The sequence below is a fragment of the Lepidochelys kempii genome, chromosome 1, assembly GCF_965140265.1.
Source record: "Lepidochelys kempii isolate rLepKem1 chromosome 1, rLepKem1.hap2, whole genome shotgun sequence".
Classification (NCBI taxonomy): Eukaryota; Metazoa; Chordata; order Testudines; family Cheloniidae; genus Lepidochelys; species Lepidochelys kempii.
Window position 1 is genome coordinate 184,373,644 of NC_133256.1, and position 12,182 is coordinate 184,385,825.

Here is a 12,182-nt window from a genome sequence, read left to right on the forward strand (position 1 = left end):
GCTAGCTGCAACTCCAGGTGTGATTTAGCCTTCCTGATTCCATTCCTACATGCCTGACCAATATTTATATACTCATCCCTGGTCGTTTGTCCAATCTTCCACTTCTTGTAAGCCTATTTTTTGTGGGGAGTGTTTGGCTTCTTGAACATCTTGGGGTGTCCGGGCGGGGGGACTTCCTGAACATCTTGTGGTGCATGGGAGACTATGGAGGGGACCAGCTTGGGGGTGTTGGAGAAGACGGTTGCAGAGGGTGGGTGGCCCTGCCCTCTGCAGTCTCTGAGGAGCAAGGAAGAATGATCTCTGCAGCGGGCAAGGGGAGCCGCTCACTGTGGACTGCACACAAGAAAAGGGAGGGAGAGATGCTAGCAGCTGCGGGGGCGTGGCCCAGCCCCAAGGCCAGGGCACCCGCCAATGCACACGCCTCGCCTCAGCTCGCGCCCAGCCCTGCGGGAACTTGCGCTCGCGGCCCAGCCACAGCGCGAGACCCCCCACAATCGAGAGTCCCTCTTCTGCGCATGCGCTATCTCCACAGCGCTTGTCCCGTCGCCCTCCGAGTTCACAGGTGAGCGCGCAGCGAACGCCACCAGGAAAGAGGAGGGGGCCCCTCGCCGCGCTGCCTCCTGGGCGTTGTAGTCTCTCCGCGGGCTCCCAGCAAGGGAACACGCTGGTGGGAAAACTACATTTCCCATAATCCTCTGCGTAGCTCCGCTCTTCTCACCGTCCGGGGTGATCGAACTGGCCTCGGGTCCGGCTGGGAGGCTCCGGAGTTTGTAGCGGGGACGGGTCCGCTCCGTCCCCTCCCGCCCCCCCAGCGCGCCAGGAGCGGGGCTGCGGCAAGGAGAGGAGGCGGTGGCTGCGACGTGACGCTTTGCCTCGCTCCCCTGCTCGCCCCGGGCGGAGCTGGGCTTAGCCCGGGCACCTCGCTCAGGGGCTGCGCTAAAGGAAAGGGGCGGGGGGGGGCAACATCCTCCCCCTTGCCCCCCAGCTGGGGTGACCACCAGATGTTCCCATATTAGGGACTTTGCCTTTATAAACGCCGCTGTCACCACCGCCACCCCCGAAACGTGCCCTGATTTTTCACACTTGCTGCCTGGCCACCCCCGAGCCGCCTGCGGGCGGCGGCTGAATTCGTGGGCTGAGGTGCGGCCTCCTTGCGCCGCCAGCCTTTCCCAGGGCTGCCATTACATAAACTAATGCACACGCAGCATCCCTTAGGGAGGACAGCCCCTCGGCATGGGTATCTGGGCTCGAGCGGGTGTCGTGGGCACCCTGGCTTTCTGTGTGCACCAGAAGAGGGTAGCCCTGGCTGAGCTGAGAAGGGACAAAACTCAATACAGCAGCGATCGCCCTCAGCTGGAGCTGAAGTTGGTCCAGGTCATATTTCGGCATGGAGCTCGCACTCCTTTAAGACCTATCCCGAAACCAGAGCAGGTGAGCGGGGGCTACTCGAAACTCCGGAGGTGAGGGCGGTGTGGCTGATCTGAGGAGCAGAGGAAGCTGCTGTCCCTGTATCTTGGGGAGAGAGGAGAGTATCTGCAGTGACAGGGTGTGCACTAGAGCAGTGCTTCTCAAGCTATCTGATGTGGCGGTGACTGGCAAATTTTTTTTCCAATGTGCGCGCAGACGGGCAACCAATGGCTCACGGACCGGCACCGGTCCACGGACCACCACTTTGAGTAGCACTGCACTAGAGAGCAGTAGAGCACAACCATGAAGTGTTTTGTTGTTTTTTAAAATTTGACTTCAAGTAAAATCTATGTAATTTTTGTTCCTAAACTGTAGTGTCTACTGGTAAGTAGACAAGTACTACTGTGCTAAAGTGTGAATTCTGACTCTTCCTGGTACACCTGATTCACAGTCCAGACTGAGCTCTGAGTGAACTCCCAGTTTCTGTACCATAATTATAAACAAGTATAGCTGACGACACTACAATAGTAAAATTTGGACCCTGACAGATCAACTAGAGTAGCAAAATTTCAGATCTAGCATTTGGATTCTTCTGGACTCAACTGTATTTTGGTTCCCACATTTTACCATTCAATAATAACACTTCTCTTTTATTACTAGATTTTAAAGCGTTTTACAAAGGAAGTCTCATTATCCTCATTTAACAGATGGAGGAAACTGAGGCACAAGGGGACATGACTTACCTAAGGTCTCCTCCCTGCAGCAGAGTTAGGACTAGAAATCAGGTCTCCTAAGCCCCAGTCTATTAGGCCATTTTGGCTCCTTACAAACAACACTTCTATTCAGTGCCCTTGCACTAGAAGAGTCTGGTTCCCAGTGCATTCTGGTGCAATAAAGCTTGGGAGGAGAGGACGGAAATCCACTACTGGATCCACTTAATTTTTAGTTTTCTTCTCTCAACTCAAAATCAATTACTCTGTATAATGACAATTAGTGTTAAAAACAAAATGCTTATCTGTACACCATTCTCCCCTACCTCCCTACCTGCTGTGTGTTTTACACTTATTTATGAGGAGAAGAGCAGTTATCCTTCAGGGAAGTGGCAGTGTGGTTTAGCAGGAGGAGAGGAGATCCTCGGTGAACAGGATGGGTTTGACAAAGTGAAGACATGGCAGCCCTTTGTCTTGGGGAGCCTGGTGGTTCTGGCATCCAACACTGGGAAATGGTGCTGCCTGGTGGTGGGGCTTCTGGCCTGGACTCTGGGGTTTTTTTGTTTTGTTTTGGGCATCTCATAAATTGTTTCTAAAGCCTAAACACCCCAAAAGACCAAAGTGCCTTTGAAGGGTAACACGTGTCTTTTTGCAAGGTTAGCTTGCCCTTTGGTCATCGTGCTGAGAACACCTGCAATTCCTAGGCAAGGGCTTTGGACCTAAGAGTCTAATGGACCTAATCTAATCTAATCCCAAACATAGTCAGTGCCCTGCTTCAGAGACATTTGTATGTGCAGGGATTCAGACTTGGTGAATCTTCCAAACTCCTGGATGTGGTATCTGAATCCTATCAGAACATGTTCATTTTCGCCCCTAAATCTTAGGTTTTTACTATCTGTGTAGATAATAAATGGAGCTGGTGTGGTGAAAGAAGAGGGAGCATCTTGTCTAGTGTTGGTCAGATCATATTTGATGTTAGTGTGTTCAGTGCAACTATGCTTATGAGTGTTTGGTTCCAAATGTGTTTCCAACTGTGACCTAGATTGCTATCAAATTTGTGGCTTTGGTAGATATGTTAGCCGGGGTGGTGTAATGGCTGTCTTTAAAACAGGGATGAGAAAGATCTCTGATTCAAATTGACTTGTACAGAAATCCAAACAGGATAAAGGGAGTCAGAATTGTTAGGATACCATTTTGGAAAAAATAGCAATATTGGATAAAATAGTAATTAATTAAAGTTAGATGCAATTAACAATACTATAAAGCCTTGCTCATTTGGCGTGACAACAGGGAGTCCCATTACCAAGTGCTGATTTTTTTTAATTAGTAAGTGAACAGAATAACAAAGCTATTTCATTACAGTGTTCTCTATTCATTTATTGTGATAGCTGTCGTTTAATTTTAATTATTTATACAATATGGCGTAGTAGTAAACGTACTCTCTAATAATGTGAAAAAGTAATGAAGTCTTGGCAATATGAAACCTCACTACAGGAGTCTGCTGTTAAATCTTTGCTGAGAAGAGGGTTCACACCATTTATTTAAACATGGGAATTAGGAAGTTGCAGTTTAGCATGGTTCTGATGTATTAATTTAAAACGTAGTTAATATTGAGTGCCCGAACATATTCTATTGAAGTTGGTGTGGGTGCATAGCTGAGGCAGAACTGGATCCTCTGTTACTGTAGAAGTACACATAATTACGATCACTAGTTTAACTACATGGAAATACTATAAATTCACTTTTGTGTACTGAGAAGCTGTTGATGTCCTATCCTTAGCCACACTCAGTATCTGATATAAAATAGTGTTTGGCATCTGACACGCTCAGAAAGATGTCTGTCGCACTTCTAACTTAAATAGCGTCATGTGCAGAGATCCAACTACAGTGTCACATTTTCTCCAAATGTATGTAACTACACATTGTTACTGAAGAAGATACGTATCTGTTTAAGTGCACAAAGCCACTTTTAATTACAGTGTTTGCCAAATACCAGCTAGATCCAATTTTTTGCTGCCCTTTTGAACCAAGATCCATCCGGGTCCACGCCTTCTTTGTACAGGTACAATGGGTACTGGCTTCAGTTTTCTGTTGTAGGTGGCACAAATTTAGGGCTTGGAGTAAAAAATGGCTAGATCTTGCCAGTACAGCAGCAGCAGTAGAGATCATCCCTCTCACGCTCCCTGCCACTGAAGTGGCAAAACCATTTCTACTTGCCACTTTAACCAAGTGCTCGACTCCCAATGCTCAGACCCAGAGAGCTGTGCCAAGGCAATGAGCACTTGCTATGCAGGCTGCTCCAGTAAACAGGCACTACACTACCCCACTTACCTGGGCATCATTGTGATTGACCCAACTTTTCGTGGACTCCGATTGGGAGCTCTTGAATCTGAGAGTACTAGCTCTACCATTTAACTCAAGGAGAAATTCAGTTTGCTGTTAGTAGCAGGTGTGTCGCCTGTTATTTCGTCAGCTGCTAGAGGGGTATGGCTGTCTCAGCGCTGGAGGTTCTCAGGAGCAATAGAGAGGTCATGTTGCATGTCTCAATAATGGAGGGTCTCAGATGTCCTAGCACCATACATTCCAAGATGCTGTGCTATATAACAGGAGATGATAGCGTCATGTACTATGTATTACCTGATCCTGTCTCATTATTGCAGAGGCAGCGCCGTGTGTTCCCCCATGCTTTGGTGTAGCCCAGAGTAGTTCTGATGCGATTGGAAGATTATTATTTTCTACTGAAGCATTTCTCTCATGTTTTTGCATCAGGTGGAGTGGCATCCAACTCTGTTAGAAGTCCCTGCTCAAACCCAGTTTGATTACACAGTAACTGACCTCTCTGGTGGGCCAAAACCCCACTCCCCTTATGAAGATCAATACAAAAAGACCACACTGAAGGTGAGAGACTTTCCCCTTGATCAGGTTCCTCTTTGAGACTTTAATCTTTCCAGGCACTGAATGTGACTGCTGTTTCTCTCCCCAGGGTGGTGTTATTGCTGGGCAGCTGACAACAGTGGGGATGCAGCAGATGTTTGAACTGGGGGAAAGGCTGAGGAGAAGCTATGTGGAGAAGATCAACTTTCTATCTCCAGTGTTCAAACCTTCTGAGGTCTTGTGAGTTTCTGAAAATTCCTGCATGAGTCCCCCCACAGCCCTCACTTTTACTTCTTGGATGAAAGCTCCCTGACTGACATCCTCCTCCCGCAGTGTTTCTCACTGCAGGCCTCTGACCCCTCCCACATGGCCAGTACAACTTTGTACCAGGAGTCACTAGTGCAGGGGTGCTCAAACCGGGGCGGGGGGGGGAGGAGGCAGGGGTCATGAAGTTATTACATGTGGGGGTCACGAGCTGTCAGCTTCTACCCCCAAACCTTGCTTCACCTCCAGCATTCATAATAGTGTTAAATATATTTTTTAAAAAGTGTTTTTAATTTCTAGGGGCGGGGGGGGGGAGGGAGTTTGCACTGTGAGGCTTGCTGTGTGATAGGGGTCACCAGTACAAAAGTTTGAGAACTACTGCACTAGTGCCTTCCAGTGTCCGAGTTGCCATTTCAGGTGATGCTAATATTGACAGTGGGGATCTGGAGCTGCTGATTCATGAGGAGATCAAGGTCCCATGTCCAACAGGTTGTTCTTGGATGTGGCCTTGTTTACAGTTCACAAGCTGCCTTCTCTCTTTCAGCATCCGTTCCACTAATATTGTTCGCAATTTGGAGTCTACTCGGTGTCTGCTAGCTGGGCTATTCCAACAGCATAAAGAAGGTATGGTGTGTGTGTGTGGAGGGGTCATTTCTGACTTTTCTTCCCACCCTCTATCTAGCCTAGATACACTCTCCTCTCACACATCCCAACTGCTCTGGTCCCCAAGTTGCTGTCTCCCCACCACCCTTCTGTTGCTCTTCCTCCCATCTAGGATCTCCTGCCTAGTGCATGAGTTGTCAGTTTGCCTTCTGGTCTGTCTCTTCCTTGGCTTCATGTTGATGCCCATCCTTGATCCCTTCCCACTGGTGCTGCAAGCTCAGCTTGACTGAGTAGGGCAGCATTTACCAGTGTCAGAAACAGGCAATGAGAAATGAAGAGTAGGCCACATTACATTGTCAAGTCCGAAATGTTTCTCTAGAGAACCTGGAGCATTCTGCTTGTAAGAGTCCTGAGCTCTGCTAAAAGTTTGATCATCCAGAAACACCTTCACCTGCATCCTGAAGCTCACCAATGTGAGACTAATGTCACAGGGAGCAGCCCCTAGAGATATGACTGTCTTGAGAGCATCTCATTTGCTGTTGGTCCCTAGGCTTGAATGTCCTGGCAGCAGTAAAATTACCTACCAGCTCATAACTCTCTTAATGGGTAACAGGGAGGGATATATTTTGTGGTACACAGTAATACTAAACTCAGCAGTAGGAAATACCACACACAGACACTCGCGCGCACACCCTGGCTCAGTTAAGATTCCTACAGCAATAAACTCTTTAAGGCAGAGATTGCCATTTATGATCTGTATGCCCACAGCTGTGCACAGTGAGGCTCCAAACTGAACGGCCTCTAGGTGGTACCACAATGTAAATATTGATTAACAAAAATAGAATCTGGCAGAGCCTTGGAAGGACATGAGGACAAAGGTGAGACCTTGCACAAGGAAATTGACTTTTATAGGAGATGGTCTTGCACAAAGGCCCAATTCTGTATTCCTGTACTGGTGAAAGCAGATCTAGTATAAGGCAAACCCAGTTATGCTAGAGATAACAGAAGCCTCCTCTTGACCATTCCACAGGACCCATCACTATTGTCACTGATGAAGCAAGCACTGAAATCCTCTACCCCAATTACCAGAACTGTCGGCGCCTGAAGCATTTGAGCAGGTAATCCCCAGTCACATCTCTCCTTATGAGGTCCCCATCATGGCACATCACTGCTAATAACTGAAAGCACCATGTTTTCCTCATTCACTGAATTCTTCCTATTGCAATGGCTGTACTCCTTGTCTCTGTGCAGTTGCATAAAGTATTAGTGACAGTGTGGGAAAAATATTTAATGGCTCTTGAAAGATCAGTTTAATCTAATCACTATGGACACTTGTGCACAAATCATAATTGTATGGTTATAACATGGCATCACTACACGGCAGAGTTAAGGTTGCTTGGAAGCCTTAACTCTACAGTTCCATTCTTTAAGGTGTTTGGATTTATTTTAAATTTAACCTTAACTCTGAATGTCCAGGGCGTGTGTAGTGTTTTGTTTTGGGATCATTACAACATCCGTGTAATATTTATACCCTTAACTGATTGTTAAACTGGTGCTCAGCCTTAAATCCAAAGTTTTTATCTGAGAATTTAAAATATTTCTTATAAAAATCTACATGAAAAGAACATTAAGGTTGCAAAGTCAGGCACTCAAGTTAATAAATGCCAGATTTACGGTTGCCAGTGCTATCTAACTCTGTCCCCTTTGCACATATGTACTGGGCTTGTCTTGGATTATTTGATACGCTCATGTCTACAGCCTAGTAGAGTATCAGAATTCTCACACACCAAGAGGCAACCTTAATTCTGGCGTATGAAAACGGAGTGCTTAGCTTTGCAAGGTAGGGTGTATTTTGATGGGGTTAGGAGTGGACAGGCAAGCAGGCTGACTACTGCAGGCAGCTCAGTGAGGCCTGAGAACATGCACACCGCAGCTGGAACATTCACACCACTAAGGAGCAAGCACTGAACAATTGCAGATGTGTAAAAATTTTTGGGAGGATTGCCAAATAGGGATGGATTTGTGAGGTGCTAGAGCTGTTGAAAGAAATGGTCAGACTTTTTTCTTTAACATTGATAAAGCTGTTTTCCCCCAATTTAGTTCTGGGAAAAGGCTGAAGAGTTTTTGCTGACACATGCCGCGCCCCCCCATTCAGACTGAAGCAAAGATCCAGCATGGACATTCACTGCCCAAATGGGTGAAGTCTGGCAGTTTAAAAAGAATTGAAAAGAGGGGCTAGAGGCCAAGTTAACTAAAGACATCACTCTGCATTGCCCCTATAATAAATACAACAAATGTAGAAGTCAGTCCAGAGGTTTTTCACTGCTCGTTCCTTGTGAGGCAAGCTTGGCAAAGTAGTGCTCCCTGGAGGTACAGGTGGGCTGAGTTCCAGTGACACCGCCTACCAATTGATATGTAATCATTGCTGAGTGTGTCCTTTTCTTTTGAAATGCTTGTCTCATTTAGATTTCCTCCTTGGAATGAACATCTCCTCCCCAGGTTAGAGTCCTACTGACAAATCTAAAATCTCAGCATCAGCTCAGACACTGAGAATCTGTCTCTTCTAGTGTCAGCATTCCAAATGCTGGGACACCATCCAGCACTAAGCGGTTTCCATTCTCTTCCCCCATGCACTCCTGGAAGACAGCCTTACTCAACGAGCAGGGAGGTTCTCTTGTGGCTATCTTGTTGCTCTTGCCAGCATGCCTGAGGATCTAAAAAGCCTCATTTTTCTTGACAGGGGTAAAATGGAAAGTGTCTTGTTGCAGCCGGGCATCTCTGATGATTTGAAGATGATTCGAGAGGAGATGGGGATCGACAGTGAGAAGCCTGTGGATTTTTTTCTTCTCCTTGACAACATCTTCGCTGAGCAGGTGAGGTTGGACATAATTGAAGCAATGTCAGGCCCCTATCCTGCAAGCTGATCCACACAGGTAGACCCTTGTGGATATGCAGAGCCCCGTAAAGTCAATGGCGTTCCACAGGCATCTACCTGTGCAGCCCAGTTGGCTGGATGCAGCTCTTGGAAAGTAGCAGCCTGAGGAAGATTGTCTTAATATGAAGCAAGGTTCAGAGCAACCTCTCCTCTAACCAACAAGAGTTGGCAGGCATGTGGTTGTAAAATAGACAAATTTATTTAAATGGCAAGTTCTCCCCCACCCCTGAAATAAGGTAAAGAAATATTTTTCTTCCTTTACTCAGCTTACAAAGCTTAGTAAATAATTCAAATATTGGCCTATATATTTGCAAAAAATTTTCCTACTATTATTTACCTAGCTCTAATCAGCATGCAAAGAACTGAGCCTACAGGCAGGCAGCATTTCCACCTGGCTCCTACCACGGTACATATGATCCAAATTTACTGCCTTCCTGAAGTTTGCCTTTATTGTTAACTTACATAGACCTTGACTTATCCTTCCTCTTGAGTTTGGCTGGTTCCAGGGCTTTTTCTTGCAGGATTCTGTCTTTGCTCAAAGTTCCCTGTCTCAGAGAGGCTCAAACTCCTTTTTATAGCCCTATTCACATTGGAACTAAGAGGATTCACCTGGTCTGGCTGTCAGCCGAATAGCTCTGTGCGTCCATCATAAGTGCCAAGAGCACCTTTAGTGCTTTTTATGTGAGTGAAAGCTTAAGGAGAAATATATATAAACCTTGCAGATGGTATAAGGGCCAGCTCCTTATGTTAAATTCCCCCAAAACTGCAACACCCATCACAATTTAGTTTCCGACAGCAAGTGCAGACCTGTGAAGTGTGCATAGTGTGAAACTTAGCCCATGAACACCTGTTTAGGTGTGAGTGTGTATGTGTCCTCAGTACCTGCACACTGGTTGTTACACCCCACGTGTTCTTTCAGGTACATGACTTGCCCAGCTGCCTCGTGCTGAAGAACTTCCTGAAAACGATTGAGCGTCGATCTATCGACTCAATGATTTACATTCTGGAACACAATTCAAGGTGATGTCTCATATCTCCAGACCCCAGCCTGAAGGAAAAGTTCTACACTTCACTAGGTTGAGTGGGGAAGCGGGGAAGGTTCCAGTATGGGAGGCTGGGGCTGGATGAGCAAAGAATCCCTTTTGCAGGATGTCATTCCAGACGTGTGGAATCTGATTTCCACCAGGCAGAGGATTATCCTGGTGGTGCATCACCTGTAACGCACAGCTGGGCTGCAAAGAGAGGGGTTGATACAGGTGGGAAGAGTAGGCCTGCAGCACACAACTTGCAGAACATTTTCAGCTGATATACATAGCTGAGTAACCGTTTCACAATTGTTCGTAAAAGGAGATAGGAGGCTAACTTTGCCCAAGGACATGATATTTTTTCCTTAAAAAAGTCCCCCACCTGCAATGCCCAGCAGCTCTTCTCGGGTGATGGGAATGCTTTCCCCTTTTATTAGGGCTGTGGTTCTCAACCTCTCCATATTTTGACCCTGCATTAAAACAATGTTTCAGGATTCCCCCTTCCTTCAAGCCATTATGGAAGTGGAGGGTATAGTCATGACCCCAGGTTGAGTATCCGAATATCAGAGCAAACAAAACAGGAAAGGGAAATAAAAGGACAGATCAAGAGTTCACCAACTTTTTTTGTTCGGACCACAGTTTTTTGTTCAGACTAATTTCCAATTCCATCTGTTCTAGAGAGGTTCTCCAGATGTGTGTTGGTCCTCTTCTCTATGCAGTACATGAGAATATAATGAAAGCAATGGATCCATCATCTCCTGCTACAAAGGCCAGGTACAGGACGATATAATTGTCTCTCTAGCTATCAGTGACTGGCTGCACCTGTAAAGAGCCAATTTACTTAGACATTGAGTGTGCATGAGTAAAGGAACAGCTGTGTATGCAACCATTATCTGAGTTTTAAAAGCTAATCCACCATTAACAAAGGCATGCAGGTGGTAGCTAGATATCCAGAGAAATAAATGCAAAATGTTTTAGTATCTCTCCTCTCACCCCTCAGAAAGCTCATTCTCTATGCTGCTCATGACGTTACCCTCATCCCTCTGTTGATGGCACTGGGGACCTTTGATCACAAGTGGCCACCCTATGCCGCAGACGTGACAGTGGAACTCTATCAGCATCGCCAGTCCAAAGAATGGTTTGTACATCTGTCTTACAATGGAGAGGTAAGGACTCAGTGGTGGCTCTGCAATGCAAGTGGCTAGATACTAGGTCTTGCAGCAGATTTCCAGCACACTAAGCTGTGGAATAAGAGATTTCGGCTGTCAGAGGGAACATAATTAAAATACTCACCCACAAGATGAGTAGGGAGGAGCCTAATTATCTTTCTGGCCTGGCCACTGATTCAGTGGGACCTTCTGGCAAAGTTCTTTATCCTCTGCCTCATCATGTTTGAGATCATACAAAAGGGGTTTTGGCAACATAAGCACATGTCATTTACTAAATGGGTGTAAACTTGATTGTCTCTCTGCAGGAACAATTGGTGAGAGGATGCAGAGCAGCTCTCTGCCCACTGGAGGAATTTCTAAATGCTCTATCCCACTATGCTGTAAGTCCAGAGAAGTACAGTGTCCTTTGCTCCCACATGGAGGAGAACTAGCAAATTAATTCATAAGTAGTATTAAAATAAAACTCAGTTTCCTGCCTACAACCTTTGGTGTTTGAACTCTTTCCTCCCTCTCGCCATCCAACAAATTGCTATGAAGGTGACTAGACCTGTTCATGCCAGATGCAGGATTCCGCCGGTCTGGTATGCACTGCTGCTAACTCATGCATTTGCAGCAAGAGGAGGTAGTGTGTGTAATATAGAGTAACTCAACCTCACATCTGGGTAGTGCATCTGCCAGTATGAACTACTGTCAAAATACAAAGGCAGTTAGAGATTGTCTCTCACGCTGAAGATAGCGAAGGAAGACAGAAGCTTTGGCCTGACCTGCTGCTGTGCACATAGAAGGGAAAACATCACCCCCCGCACCCGCTCCCTAATAGCAAAAGGCTGGAGTATGTCAGATTATCTTCTAGAGATGACACTCTGCAGGGTACCTCCATTGGTGTTTATGTTGAAAGCAATGTAGACTGTTGCCTCTTTTTCCCCACCATAGCAGCCATGCTCGGCTCAGAAGCTATCTTCCCTTCTTTATCTCACCTTAAGTCCCAAGCAGCATGTTTGCTCAAAGTAGTCTAGTCCATTGATAATGTATATGGTCCATGCAGACCTCTCCCATTTCCAAGGCAGTAAAGAGGTTGCTGAATCCCCTATCATCATGATACATATGGAAATTTGCCTGCTTTGAGCATATAACTACACCAAGCCAAGGTTAAGTATGGGAACATACACAATGAATGCCTAGGTGAATTTGATGT

At 46.3% G+C, this 12,182-nt stretch overlaps 1 protein-coding gene across 1 annotated transcript; it reads left to right on the forward strand.

Moving 5' to 3' along the window:
* The first annotated feature begins 705 nt into the window (after positions 1 to 705).
* Positions 706 to 11,469, forward strand: ACP6 (acid phosphatase 6, lysophosphatidic). Its single transcript, XM_073304385.1, has 10 exons — positions 706 to 1,431; positions 4,887 to 5,015; positions 5,101 to 5,231; positions 5,800 to 5,879; positions 6,889 to 6,976; positions 8,599 to 8,731; positions 9,713 to 9,813; positions 10,497 to 10,592; positions 10,819 to 10,984; positions 11,293 to 11,469. The coding sequence occupies exons 1-10, from the start codon at positions 1,234 to 1,236 to the stop codon at positions 11,416 to 11,418; spliced, it is 1,248 nt and encodes a 415-aa protein (XP_073160486.1). The 5' UTR covers positions 706 to 1,233; the 3' UTR covers positions 11,419 to 11,469.
* The last annotated feature ends 713 nt before the right edge of the window (positions 11,470 to 12,182 follow it).

Excerpts from the sequence above, each read along its gene's own strand:
- ACP6 (XM_073304385.1), top strand. The coding sequence starts at position 1,234 with ATGGGTATCTGGGCTCGAGCGGGTGTCGTGGGCACCCTGGCTTTCTGT. Across the intron at positions 1,432-4,886 it reads CTATCCCGAAACCAGAGCAG|GTGGAGTGGCATCCAACTCT; the intron begins GTGAGCGGGGGC and ends TTTTTGCATCAG. Across the intron at positions 8,732-9,712 it reads ACAACATCTTCGCTGAGCAG|GTACATGACTTGCCCAGCTG; the intron begins GTGAGGTTGGAC and ends GTGTTCTTTCAG.